General features: G+C 47.1%; 1 protein-coding gene across 4 annotated transcripts in view; it reads left to right on the plus strand.

Moving 5' to 3' along the window:
• The window catches only part of sycp1 (synaptonemal complex protein 1), a 698,098-nt gene that overhangs the window by 256,163 nt on the left and 427,867 nt on the right, over window positions 1–14,068 (plus strand). For all 4 annotated transcript variants that reach the window (XM_086011629.1, XM_086011633.1, XM_086011630.1 and 1 more), the window contains exon 10: window positions 9,191–9,264. In XM_086011629.1, coding sequence (XP_085867755.1) covers window positions 9,191–9,264 — 74 coding nt within the window. The remainder of the gene's footprint in view (window positions 1–9,190; window positions 9,265–14,068) is intronic.

Raw genomic sequence — 14,068 nt, forward strand, 5'->3', positions numbered from 1 at the left:
TCACAAGTGGATGGTTTACTAACAGCTGCAGCTCCACCATTAAAAGGAGTTTTCTACAATGATCATTTGCAGGTGGCAGAACTTTGTTTTCTCAGATCTGGGAGAACTTTTAGCAGGCCTATTCATTTTGGAAGTTTTGAAGCTGAGATCCATCTCCAGTGTGACCTCCTGGGAAAACCCTCTCCCCACCTTGACTGAGCGCTTCCTCAACTGAGGTATATACCTGCAGCATGGAAACCATTTATTTCCTTTCCTCCTGGACCTCAGATTCGGACGAAGATCAGCTGCAGCAGCAGCAGAACAGAGAACAACAGCAGCACCAACAGCATGAACAACAACAGGAGCGCCAACCTGCTGCTCACCCACCTGAAGCTGCACAGACCAGAAGGCGCCAGCGCAGGGAAGGACGTCGCCGCAGGAGATACCCCCAAAACAGGGTTTACAGACAGAGGATGAGCTACCTCAACATGACTGAGTAGCAGTGCCAAAGGAGGCTCAGACTTTCGCGAGAGGCAGTGGGTGACATCTGCGCAATGCTGCAGCAAGACCTGGAGCCCAAAGGAGCCGGTGGACACCCCTTACCAGTGGCTGTCAAAGTCACCACCGCACTCAACTTTTTTGCTTCAGGCTCATTCCAGGGATCAACAGCAGACATCAGCGGCATCCCCCAGTCGGCCGCACACACTTGCATCATGCAGGTAACTGATGCCCTCTTTGCCAACGCCCACAATTACATCAACTTCTCCAAGGACCAAGCAAGTGTAACACACGTGCGGTTGGCTTTGCTAATCTGGCAGGCTTTCCAAGGGTGCAGGGCATCGTAGACTGCACACATGCGGCCCTTAAGGCACCCCATCACAATCCAGGTATTTTTGTCAGCCGCAAGGGCTTCCACTCCCTCAACGTGCAGCTGGTGTGTAACCACAATAAGGAAATTTTGCATGTTTGTGCCAAGTACCCTGACAGTTGCCATGACTCCTTCATTCTGCGACAGTCTAGTGTGCCTCCGCCCTTCAGTCCGCCAGACCATCTTTGCGGATGGCTACTTGGAGACAAGGGCTATCCGCTGAAGACGTGGCTAATGACGCCGTTGAGGAGGCCATCCAATGAAGCTGAGGAGCGCTACAACTCCAGCCACATTTCCACCAGTTCCATTATCGAGCAAACCATTGGCTTGCTGAAGATACAATTCAGATGCCTCGATAGATCAGGTGGAGCCCTACAGTACTCAGCAGCTAAGGTCTCCAGAATCGTCGTGGTCTGCTGTGCACTTCACAACATGGCACAGCATCGTGGCTTGCAGCTGCCTGAGGTACAAGTGGCTCATTGCATCGCCTCCTCAGATGAGGAGGAGGAGGAGAGCGACAGCGGAGGCGGATCAACCAGCGGCAACAGCACGCGAGAACATTGCTGCCTGGGATGCAAGGGTGCACTGATCTTGGCCAGATTTGCTTAGGCTACCCAATCAAACACATTTGCCTCACACCTTCTTATCACACCATCGACAATGGACAAGAACCTGCGGCTTCCTATCACTCTGACCACCATACTGACAATTCCAAGTCGCCCTGAGCCCTCAATGTGGAAGTCCCATTTGCGAAATGACACAGCCCACAATGTCAACAGTTTGCCATCAAGTCATTTTATCACATACATTCACGGATGGCATTTCAGAATTAAACACAACAGAACACCCAAGTGACTACCTTTTTGATGACTTGTGCTTTATCTTCCTCTTACGCATGCTGCTACATGGTGCTTCCCCTGTGGCTTCAGCAGATGTGGAGACCCCTTGCTCACTTTAATGCTGCTCCCAGACAGCCTTGGGATGTTTTACTACGTTAAAGGCACTACATAAATACAAGTTGTTGTTATTACATATCTGTTGCAGCTTTTCTTTGTCATCTACAAACACAAAAGGGTATTAATCTGAGAGAGAGAGAGAAAGAGGTACAATGGGCTGTATTTTCATACCAGGGTGAATTTGTCACTGGAGGAGGTTTAGGCAAGACTTCTGCCTGCCGCCATGACCCTACCGTGCCCCCAATCCTTTATCCTTGGTGAAAGCTCATTTTGTGAATGGTGCACCCCTGCTTGCAAGCCCTAGCAGCTGCATCATAATGCTGCTAAACCCAGGACCATCACCCATTACTATCAAAGTCCAGGACCATCCTAAGTGCCACCAATGCCCAGGAACACCACTAGGCTTTGCTGCCCTGGACGATATGCACAGCCTGGGCCAGTGATAGGGCCAGGAAAGTAAAGAGCAGCTATGAGTCTGGCCTGGATGATTAGGTCCTTCTGGCTTCCAATGCAGATCGGCGGCTGTAATGTCTTTATATGATTCGGGATCATGGGGCATGGTTATAGTGGTTTCTGGAGACCTATCTTGAAATGTTCCGCCGCCAGAATCCCCGCAGATCCACCGATTAGCAGAGGTTTGGGTGCAGAAAACAGCACCAACTTTGCTGGGTGCCCCGACGCTTGGGTGTTCATCAAGTGCAGAGTACAGAATGAGGTGGGAGGCCAGGAACGGCCACTCCTTACCCTTATTAGAATGGATTTCTTAGGCGGCGACTACTTCACTCACAGGCCAAGGTCTTGTCCTCACAAAGCTCCGGAAATCCTGTGGCAGCATTAAAGGGGTGGACAACTGGATCGCTGGACACTGCACCTTTTTCCTGCCCTTTATAATCAGGGAACTGAGCTCAAAAATTTGCTCTTTAATGCATTAGTCACTTTAGCTTCCACTGATAGTGCTGTTTTTACATGTTGCTCCTTGGAGGTGGGATGGAAACGGGGTCTGAAACCCCGATTCTGGGAAATTTGCTCAGAGGCGGGCTGGAGGCGGGATCATTTTTTGCGATTTTGACAACTCACACGCTGTCTCACGTCTGGGGGAACTTTTAGCAGGCATACTCATTGTTGTGGAAGTTTGGAGCCTGACACCCATCTCCAGTGTGACCTCCTGGGAAACCCCTCTCCCCACCTTGACTGAGCGCTTCCTCAACTGAGGCATATACCAGAAGCATGGGAACCATTTATTTCCTTTCCTCCTGGACATCAGATTTGGACGAAGACCAGCCGTGGCAGCAGCAGAACCATGAACAACAGCACCACCAACAGCAGCAGCAACAACAGGAGCGGCAAGCTGCTGCTCACCCACCTGAAGCTGCACAGGCCAGAAGGCGCCAGCGCGCGACCACATTGATGCCCGGGATGCAAGGGACGCACTCATGTTGGCCAGATTTGCTTAGCCTGCACAATCAAACATTTTTGCCTCGCACCTTCTTACCAGAGCATCGACAATGGAGAGGAACCTACGGATTCCTATCACTCTGACCACCATACTGACAATTGCAAGTCGCTCTAAGCCGTCAATGTGGAAGTCCCATTTGCGAAATGACACAGGCCACAACTTCAACAATTTGCCATCAGAATTTTTTATCACAACAAGCAACTGATGGCCTTTCAAAAATAAACACAACATAACACCCAAGTGACTACCCTTGTGACTACTTATGCATTATCTTCCTCTTATGCGTGCTGCTACGTGGTGCTTCCCCTGCGGCTTCAGCAGATGTGGAGGCCCCTTGCTCACTTTTTTGCTGCTCCTGTCTCGACACCTTTGGCGGCCATCCTCTGGGGTTGCGAACCTGTGCGCTGACCAAGGGCTTTGCAGTGGCATGGTCGTGTGAGTGCTTGGAGAGGAGCCCCCACTTCCTTGTTGTCTGAAACCAACATCCCTCTCATGGGTCAGCCCCACTTCAGAGCTAGCAATTGGCTTGACAGCACCTTGCTGCACTTCAGGGGGGCCATGAGGACCCGTTTCTGCACTGGAAGTCCTACTCCAGAGGACTTCCATGAAGGTCTGGTTTCTATGCTCAATAGCTGACCATCGCTCCTCAAGAGATGCCATTCTATTCTGAACAATGACCATGTTTTCAACACTCTGGCGACTTAGCTCCTCCATGGCCGTAGCCATCCTCTCCTTTACCATAGCTATCCTTTCCACGGAGGTTGCCATCCTTTCCGTGGTGATGCATTCATGTGCCAGTGCCTCCACAAAGGCTCTGCTCATGTTCGTGATGGACTCCTCCATTCGCTCCACACTCGCAGCGACCCTGAAGACAAAACCTGCCAGAGACTCCTGCACTTGTTCCTGGAGTTCCAGCATCGCTCTCCTTCTGGATGGACCCGGGGGCACAGGGTCGACATGCAGCTGAGCCAAGCTGGCAGAGTCCTGCACCTTCCGACTAGGACTCTCCACTGCTGTCCCTGTCTCCACCATCTGCTGATGCTCACTTGTGAGCTGTGATACACCAGGTGACAACACTACTCTATCTCGCGAAGGTCTCACCGAGATGTGAGTGTCTGCGCTGGTGCTGGGTGCGCTGAATTCAGCTGACGCTTCGCCCTCAGAGGTTGTAATTTCCTCTGAGGAGTCTTGAGGCTCAGGCTGTTCCACCTTGACAGTGGGGACGGGGGCTGTCGATGGTCCTATGGGGGAGTAAAGGAAAGAGTTAGAGATGTGAGGTAAAGGTTGCATGCACATTGAATTGTGCAGATGATCATAAGTCAATCTGTTGGAGCATCAGAATCATTATCAGTCACTCATGCAATGTCAGTGAGAGAGATGCCAAACTATTCTGTCACCAGCTTGCCGTGATGCACCCGTCTGTCTGTCCCCCACTTGCGAATCGTCCTTGACACCGGCGATTTCCAGGGCCGCCTCCTCCGCGGTGGTGAGCTGGGTTACTGAGGGTGGCCCTCCTCCTGTCCTCGCTCTTTTTCTCTTATTGTGGGCTCTCTTTTCCTGCAATGAAGGACAAGTGGAATTTGAGTGAGAATGAAGGAGTGAGTGTACAGAATCCATAGCATAGATGCTTAGAAGGAGACAAAGGGCCCTCCCTGTGTGTTGTAAGTTGTTGTCATTGCATCACAGTGATAGGGAGTGTGATGGCTGCATGGTCGAATAGTTAAGTTAATGTGATCATAGAGAGAGAGGGAATGGTAAGGGTGCAGGGATGTCAGTGTCAAGTGGGATGTGGAGGAAGAGGTTGGCAAAGCAGAGTGCTGGTGAGGAGAGGCGATGGGGATCAGATTGAGAGTACTGCGAAAGTCATACTCACTTTTCCTGTGCGGAGAAGGTCATGAAACCTCTTCCTGCACTGCAGCCAGGTTCTGTAGCACATAGAGATGGCATTGACCTCCTGGGCCACATGCATCCACACTGCTTTAGTGTGCTGCGGAGGCTTTTTCCTCCCTGAGGAAGGAAGAGCACCTCCTTATTTGATCTTGCTCCCTCCACCAGAGCTTGGAGGGAGGTTTCATCGAACCTTGGAGCACACTTTGGCCTACTGCTGGACATAGTTGCTGAAGGAAGCGGTCACAACAATGGGCATAAAGTTTAAAGTCTCCAGAAGAAGCAAGGCTGCTTGCAGGCCTTAAATCCAGCAGCATTGATGACGTCGTCAGAGGCGACTTTCTGTTTGAAAAGACTCATTGGGCCAGGGGTTTCCACACGTTGGAAATCAAGTGCCCAATTAGGGCAAAATCGCACGTTTTTTCCAACTTCACATCGGAGTCGGGGTCCTGACACAAAAACCACCTGACACGCCCCAGCCCGCCCCAATGGCAAAATCGAACCCAAAGGCCTAGAAATTCATTTTGGGGCGCCCAGCTCGCCTGGGCGCCGGAATTACCGCTGCGCGCGGATCCACTTGCGCAAGCGGGATATTCAGTGTCAGTGCACCAAGTGGAAGGCGGCCGCTAAACAGGGGTTTCGGCGCCCCGCTTGGGCGCTGAAACTGATTATCGGCGCGCTAGTGGCCGCAGCGCCACCCGCAGCGGAGCGGCAGGCTGCGGTACTGCAGGCCTTCCTCCCTCTCTTAAGGGGGAGGTGCCTGCAGCAGCCGGAGCCCCGATCGCGAGTGCCGGCAAAAGAGCCCGGCAGAACGGAGAAGTGCCGGGCTCCCGGAAACCAGCCGGCAATGCCGCGGGGGGGGGGGGGGGTGGTGGTGGAGGAGGCCGGGGAAGGAGGTGCGGGCAGGCGGCCGCCGAAAAAGCGGCCGGCCGCACTTCCACTTTAATTACCGCCACAGGCAGGCCCTGTGTACCGGTCGCTGTTTGCGGCCGGCGCTGAAGAGGCGGGCGCGACTTAATATGGCATTCTTCGCGGAAACGGGGCGCTGCGCACACCGATGACATCATCGGTGGCGGCGCAGCGCTACAGCCTAACGCCGCCATTAGCGCACTGCTGAATTTCGCCTGAAGTTTGCAGACTGGCGCAAAAGCCCTCTTTGGGTGCAAACTGGTGGCGCAGGCCACTGAATTTCTAGGCCAAAGTGTTTACACAAATGGAAAGACTAGTGGAGATCCTGCTGCCTGAGAGATATAAAGAATAACAAAGGGATACAAAGAAAGTAGTAAAAGCTTCAAAAAGGGAATACGCGAAAAAAAGTTACGAAAATATCAAGGATAACACTAAAAGTTTAAAAATATATATTAAGAGAAAGAGGGTGGCCAAAGGTAATGTGGGCCCCTTAAAGACAGATGCAGGTGATATTGTAATTGAAAATAATGAAATGGCAGACTTGCTAAATAATTACTTTGTATCGGTCTTCAGAGTAGAGGTAGAGGATAAATTATCAGAGACACCCAGAAAATTAAAATTAAATCAAAGGGAGGAACTTACTAGATTTAATATAAGTAAAATAATAGTACAGTAATCGAGAAAATAATTTAGATTGACAAATCTCCAGGTCCTGATAGTTTCCAGACTAGGGTATTAAAAGAAGTAGGTGAGGAAATTGCAGATGATTTAGTCATGATCTTCCAAAACTCTCTTGATTCCGGAATTGTCGCCTTGAATTGGAAAATTACCAATGGTCACTTATCTAAGAAGGGTGGAGGAGGGAAACCAGGACATTCTAGACTAATTAGTTTAATGTATTTTGAGGGGAAATTACTAGAATCTGTTATTAGGCATAGAGTGACTGAGCACTTGGATCAATATGAACTGAATAGAGAGAGCCAGCATGGATTTTTAAAGGGTAAGTCATGTCTGACTAACCTAGTTGAATTTTTTGAGGAGGTAATTAACGTTGTAGATAAGAGAGTATCTACGGATGTTATTTATATGGATTTCCAGGAGGCATTCAATAAGGTTCCACGTAACAGACTGTTAGAAAAATTGAGAGCGCATGGGATTGGAGGTAACCTATTGACATGGGTAGGGAATTAATTGAGAGGTATGTGACAGAGTAGGGATAATGGGTATGTACTCCAATTGGCAGGATGTGACTAGTGGTGTCCCCCAGGGATCTGTACTAGTGCTGTACAGCTGTTCACTACATTTATCAATGACTTAGATGAAGGAATAGAGAACTTGTATATTGAATGAGTGGGCAAAACTGTGGCAGATGGCGTTCAATGTGGGGAAGTGTGAGGTCATCCACTTTGGACCTAAGAAAGATAGATCAGAGTATTTTCTAAAGGGTAAGAAGCTAGGAACTGGAGGAGTAGAGATATTTAGGGATGTATGTACAGAAATCACTAAAAGCGAGTAGACAGGTACAAAAAATAATTTAAAAGGTTAATGGAATGTTAGCCTTTATCTCAAGGCGGCTGGAAAATAAAGGGGTGGAAGTTATGCTACAATTGTATAAAGCTCTGGTTAGACTATCGAGTACTGCGTTCAGTTCTAGTCACTGGACCTCGGGAAGGATATACAGGAAACTCTTTGGTATCCGGCACCGACGGGACTGGGATGGTGCCGGTTGATTAAAAATTCCGGATGACGGAGAGCGTTATCTACCGAGGCTATTTTTAACAAACAAAAATAAAAAAATCAAGAAATGTGCAGAATACAGTAATTGGCGGATCGGAAGAGACTACCGGCAGCGCGGGAGAGTCAGGCTCCTGTTATTGAGGTGTTCGGACTTCCGACAGCGCCAAGAAGCCGAGTAGTGGCAGTTTGGAGAACTACCCCCACTGACTAACACAGCCACCGCGGGAGACTCGGACTCGGCAACATTTCCGGTTATTGAGGTGTTGTTTTCGGAGTATGAACTTTGCCGGTTATTGGGAATTCCGGATATTTAGGTGCCGTTTAAACGAGAGTTTCCTGTATTGGAAACAGATCCACCTCCAAGTTCCCCTCCAAGTCACACACACTTCTTCTGAAGGCAGCCCCATCAAGGTCCTCATCTGAGTCGTGTACAGCAGAACACTTGCACGAACACGCCCTCTGGGGAGCTGGCCCCCGAGCTACCCTTTCCCCCTGGCCTTGCTGCAGCCCATCGTGCCTGGTGCCTCATCCTGTGCAGATCCCGCTACTACACTAGCCTCTAAAGTACGCATAGTGTCAGTTTCTGAGCTGGCGTCTGTGTGTGTCAGATGTAGTGATGCAGTGTCTTCTTCTTCCTCTTCTCCTCCCTCGCTCTCATGCATCGCCTCGGGGACAGGCTGCACTGGTGCTTGTTGTTGACCATCTGAAAACAGAAAGGCAGAAGAGTCGGGTTAGGGTGAGGTAGGTGGTCGGTGAAGCATGATATGCATGCATATAGCATCAGTAGCAACCCCAGCTTCTCCAGTTTATCAACGTAACTGTAATCCCTCATCCCTGGAACCATTCTAGTAAATCGCTTCTGTACCGTCTTCAAAGCCTTCACGTCCTTCCTAAAGTGTGGTGCCCAGAATTAGACACAATACTCCAGCTGGAGCCGAAGTAGTATTTTATAGAGGTTTAGCATAACTTCCTGGCTTTTAACATAGAAACATAGAAGATAGGAGCAGGAGTAGGCCATTCGGCCCCTCGATGCCTCTATTTATGAAGCCCAGGATCCCATATGCTTTATTGACTGCTTTTTAACCTGTCCTGCCACCTTCAAAGATTTGTGCACAAACACCCCCAGGTCTCTCTGTTCTTGCAGCCCTCATGTACACTCCCTCTCTTGCACACTCCCCATCATTAACACTCCCCTTCATTAACGCCACCCCTCTTTAACGCTTCCCCTCTTTAACGCTTCCCCTCATGTATGCTCCTCTTCATGTACACTCCCCCTCATGTATACTCCCCCTCATGTATACACCCCCTCATGTACACTCCTTCTCATGTCCAGTCCTTCTTATGTACTTATATTAGTATAATAATAGTCAAATAACAGCTGATACTATTTTGTTGCAGTAAAAGAAGAAATGGAACAAAGAGAACAACTTAAGAATAAGTACCAACATCAACTGAATAATAAAGAGGATGAGGTATTTTACTGGTTGCACAATAAAGCTTAAAAGGAATTTTCTTCTTATATGCATATCCTCTATTTACCAATGGGGAGAAGACTTGCTTTGGTTACTATAGAGTAAATTTTATGATTGGATGTGCCAGTAATACATCAGAGTGATTGCTACGGGGAGATAGGGTTAGAAAATCCCAGGAGTAGGCCTAGAGTTTACTCTGCTTGCGATCGCATAGCCCACTTATTCTACATCTGATCAGTTCTGCTGTCACTGGAGGTTGTTCCTGACAGTGTATGATATCCTCATTAAAGCTTCAAAAATTATTTAAGTTCAGCTGGACTGCGATATTGGACCCACCAAAAGTGCATACAATGGATGCTCTTCCTGGTCTTTAAGCTTTTTTTCTTTAAAGCAGTTAATGCTGGTTTAGGATTGTTTCTCACTTTTTTGATTTGATTTGCATTTTGTTTAGTGCAGTTTTTGTACTTTGCTTTTTAGTTATTTTTTGCACTTTTTAGCTTTTCTTATTTTCGGTTCTAAAATTAGTTTAAAACGAATTTTAAGAACTAAATTGTTACGAATGGAATTTTTGGGGAAATCTTCCTGCTTTCAGGGAGCTTGAGTATGTAGAGTTGCAGTGGCATAATCAAAAGCTCCACCAATTTGCATGGATCTACCATTACTCAAGTATGCAGGTCTATTTCTTTTAGATTGGAAAATTGCACGTCACTCCTCTATTTAAGAAAGGTGTGAGAGAGAAACCAGGAAAGAATAGTCCAGTTAGCCTAACATCTGTTGTCGGGAAATTACTGGCGTCTGTAATTTAGGATAGAGTGACTAAACACCTTGAACATTTTCAGCTTATCAGAGAGAGCCAGCGTGGATTTGTAAAGGGTAGGTCATGCCTGACGAACCTGATTGAATTTTTTGAAGAGGTGACCAAAATAATGGACAGGGGAATGTCTATGGATGTTATTTATATGGATTTCCAGAAGGCATGTGATAAAGTCCTTTATAAAAGACTGTTAGCTAAAGTTGAAGCTCATGGAATTGAAGGCAAATTACTGACCTGGATACAAAATTGGCTGAGTGGCAGGAAACAGAGAGTAGGGATAATGGGCAGGTACTCTATGGCATGTTGTGATTAGTGGTGTCCAGCAAGGATCTGTTTTAGGGCCTGAACAATTCACCGTATTTATTAACGACTTAGATGATGGGATAGAAAGCCACATATCCAAGTTTGCTGATGACACAAAGATAGGCTGCATTGTAAGCAGTGTAGATGGAAGCATAAAATTACAAAGAAATATTAATAGATTAAGTGATTGGGAAAAACTGTGGCAAATGGATTTCAATGTGAGGTCATCCACTTTGGATCTAAAAAGGATAGAACAGAGTACTTCCTAAATGGTGAAAAGCTAGAAACAGTAGAGGTCCAAAGAGACTTGGGGGTCCATGTACATAGATCATGAACAAGTACAGAAAATAATCAAAAAGGCTAATGGAATGCTGGCCTTTATATCTAGAGGACTAGAATACAAGGGGTTAGAAGTTATGCTACAGCTATACAAAGCCCTAGTTAGAGCATATCTGGAGTACTGTGAGCAGTTCTGGGCACCACACCTTAGGAAGGATATATTGACCCTGGAGGGAGTGCGGCGTAGATTTACCAGAATGTACTCCAAGTGCTAAATTATGAGGAGAGATTACACAAACTAGGGTTGTATTCCCTGGAATATAGAAGGTAAAGGGGTGATTTTATCGAAGTTTTCAAGATATTATGGGGAACTGATAGGGTAGATAGAGAGAAACCATTTCCGCTAGTTGGGGAGTCTAGGACTAGGGGGCGTAGCCTAAAAATTAGAGCCAGGCCTTTCAGGACTGAAGTTAGGAAACACTTCTACACTCAAAGAGTGGTAGAAGTTCAAAACTCTCTTCCGCAAATGGCAGTTGATTCTAGATCAATTGTTAATTTCAAATTTTGAGATAGATAGTTTTTTGTTAACCAAAGGTATTAAGGGATATGGGGCAAAGGTGGGTAGATGGAGTTAGATCATGGATCAGCCATGATTTCATTGAAAGGTGGAACAGCTCGAGGGGCTAAATGGCCTACTCCTGCTCCTATGTTCCACCAGAGCTGCTTGGTCATATAAAAGAAGATACACCTTTGTCATTTACGCTTCACCAGGGATGCCTTTCTCCAGGTCAGGATTTTGCTGTTGAATTTTGTGCCATCCTGGTGAACAAGCAGGAATGTAATCTTGAAATGTTGTAAGTTAAAGGAGCACATATGCCCACTCTGCAGAGGCAGTAAGAGGCTGTGCATCACGCAACTAGGTTGTGTTACAATGAATTTGGAAGATGCGACTGTTGCAATGCTTTCAGTTGTACATTGCATCTTGAAGTTGTACCCTGCTGAGCTGCAATGCAGTGAGATGCACTCAAAGACTTGTAAGTTTATGCGAGTTCCTTACCAAGGGCGAGCAGTAAATATAGAAGAGTTGACAGAAAGCAATTTGTAGCATGCAGACTTTGGTCATCTAATATTTGGAAATTTGGGGTAGTCATAACTTGCCAGATTCCTTAAAATATGTTATCTTCTTCTGAACCTGTTCCCACGTCCTACAGGTAGTGTACACCAGTGAGAGCCTAGCAACCACTTCCTAACAAGAATGGGGCTATATAAGACAACCCTGTTTTCACCCACCTCATTCGGCAACTACTATACTTCATCAGCCTTTGTGCTAGCAGCAAGGCTTTCAAGCTTAAACTTAGCCTAGACTATAAAATTGGGCTGGCTTTGTAAACATAATGGGAAGATTTGCTATGCCTACATATCTCGGAATAGTGATTAAAGAACATCCTGCTGCCATGTTTATGATGTTAATACATAAGAACTGATTTTCCACTCCTGGCGAAGTTTAGGATTCTCTGTTTAGTTGCTGGTGCAAAGCTAGCCAGCAGTGCAGTGAGCTGACAGTCATAATTTTTAGCAATCAGCTTATCTGAATAATTATTCATTGCTGTCTGTGCATCTTTGACACTGCACAGGGAGTCAGCTTAATGGGGGTTGCAAAATGAACACAGCAAAAGCAAACTAAAAGTGCAAAAATAATATAAGGCCTTTCTCACAGAAAACCAAAGAAAACCTTTAAAAACCTCAGGTCTGAAGGCCAGGAAGGGAGTTTGGAAATGATTCATACTGGTGCTTAATAATATCCTTGCATCTCAGGAGCAAACTACTGCAAATGCAGGGGAGTCAAGCCTTGCCTATATTTACATAATTTTTCAAAGCCTGACGCCGGCATGGACTGGTTAGGCCGAATAGCCTGTTTCTGTGTTGTATATCCTATGTAATAATTTTCAAAGCCTTAAAGAGATGTGCGCAGTCCAGCAGTGAAAGCATTGTTAGAAAAGGGCAGCACGGTGGCATAGTGGTTAGCACTGTTGCCTCACAGCGCCAGGGACCTGGGTTCGAATCCGGCCTCGGGTGACTGTCTGTGTGGAATTTGCACATTCTCCCCGTGTTTGCGTGGGTTTTCTCCGGGTGCTCCGGTTTCCTCCCACAGTCCAAAGATGTGCAGGTTAGGTTGATTGGCTATGATAAAAATTGACCCTTAGTGTTAGGGGGATTAAATACGTGGGGTTACGGGGATAGGGTGGGATATGTGTTGGTGTAGGGGTTCCGGGGATTGGGAGGGATATGTGTCGGTGCAGGCTCGATGGGCCGAAATGGCCTCTATCTGTACTGTGAGGTTTCTGTGATGAAAATACCAGGCAGCACATTCCCAGTGCACTTTCAGGACAACCACTCAGTTCCAAATTTTCAGACCCCTCTCTGTAACCGTGCCCATCCAGAAATTTAAATCTGCCCTATAATAGCAGCAGAAAAATGACATTTAAATACTTTGAAGTAATCTACCACTTGGGGAGAATTGCAAGGGTAACAATTGCTCATCCATTGTTATATTTTGATGTGATGTGTCATTCATATACTTCCCTTTCCCATAATCTGTACAATAAATTCACTGATCCTGCACTCCCAGCAGAAGCCACATTCGAAGGAAGCATGGGATGGAGATAGAGCTATAATGTAACACTGATTCTCTGACCTGTGCACCCATGGTGGAAAGTGTGGGTTTGGTAAATACATCCTTTTACCCTTAAAATACAACTACCCTGGAGAATATCAGTTTCTTTACTTGTTGTTTTCTTTTGATACTCTTCTGTAGCTTTTCTGCATTGTTCAAGAAATCACTGAAGAGGTAACCACCAAAATTCCACTATTCTAAGGGTGGGAAAATCTAATAAACTGGGCAGGCGGGACCTGGTAACACAAAGGTGGGAATTTTAACCCCCAAAAACAGGTGGGTTTAGGTCGGGTGGGATGTAAAAATGTTAAATCTCAAACCCGACCCCAACTCGCCCACTTCCGGTTTTAATGGGTGACCAATCCCCTCCCAGAAGGCGGGTTGGTCATTTAAATATTATATTGCGGTTACATGCCTTAGATTTAATCTCAATTTTAAATTTCACCCTGACCAACTGGGTTTTCCGGGCCTCGGGAAATCCGGCAGCTACAGGGAGATGAGGACTGCTGGAACCAGCAGGTAAGTGCCTTTTCACTTACCTGCTAGGTCCAGCTTACTTGCTTCCCACCCCACGATTGAACACCCCACCCCCACCCCCGAGCCACGATCTCCCACCGACCCGACCCTTCCGATCTCCACCCAACCCCTGCGACGCCGCCACTATTGGCTCTGATCTCCCCTCCGGTCCCTGATTTCCTCCTGCTCCCCTTCAACCTTTCTGATCGCTTTCTTCC

This window comes from Somniosus microcephalus, chromosome 18, assembly GCF_052327205.1.
Source record: "Somniosus microcephalus isolate GS21.2 chromosome 18, FLI_Smic_1.0, whole genome shotgun sequence".
Taxonomy (NCBI): domain Eukaryota; kingdom Metazoa; phylum Chordata; class Chondrichthyes; order Squaliformes; family Somniosidae; genus Somniosus; species Somniosus microcephalus.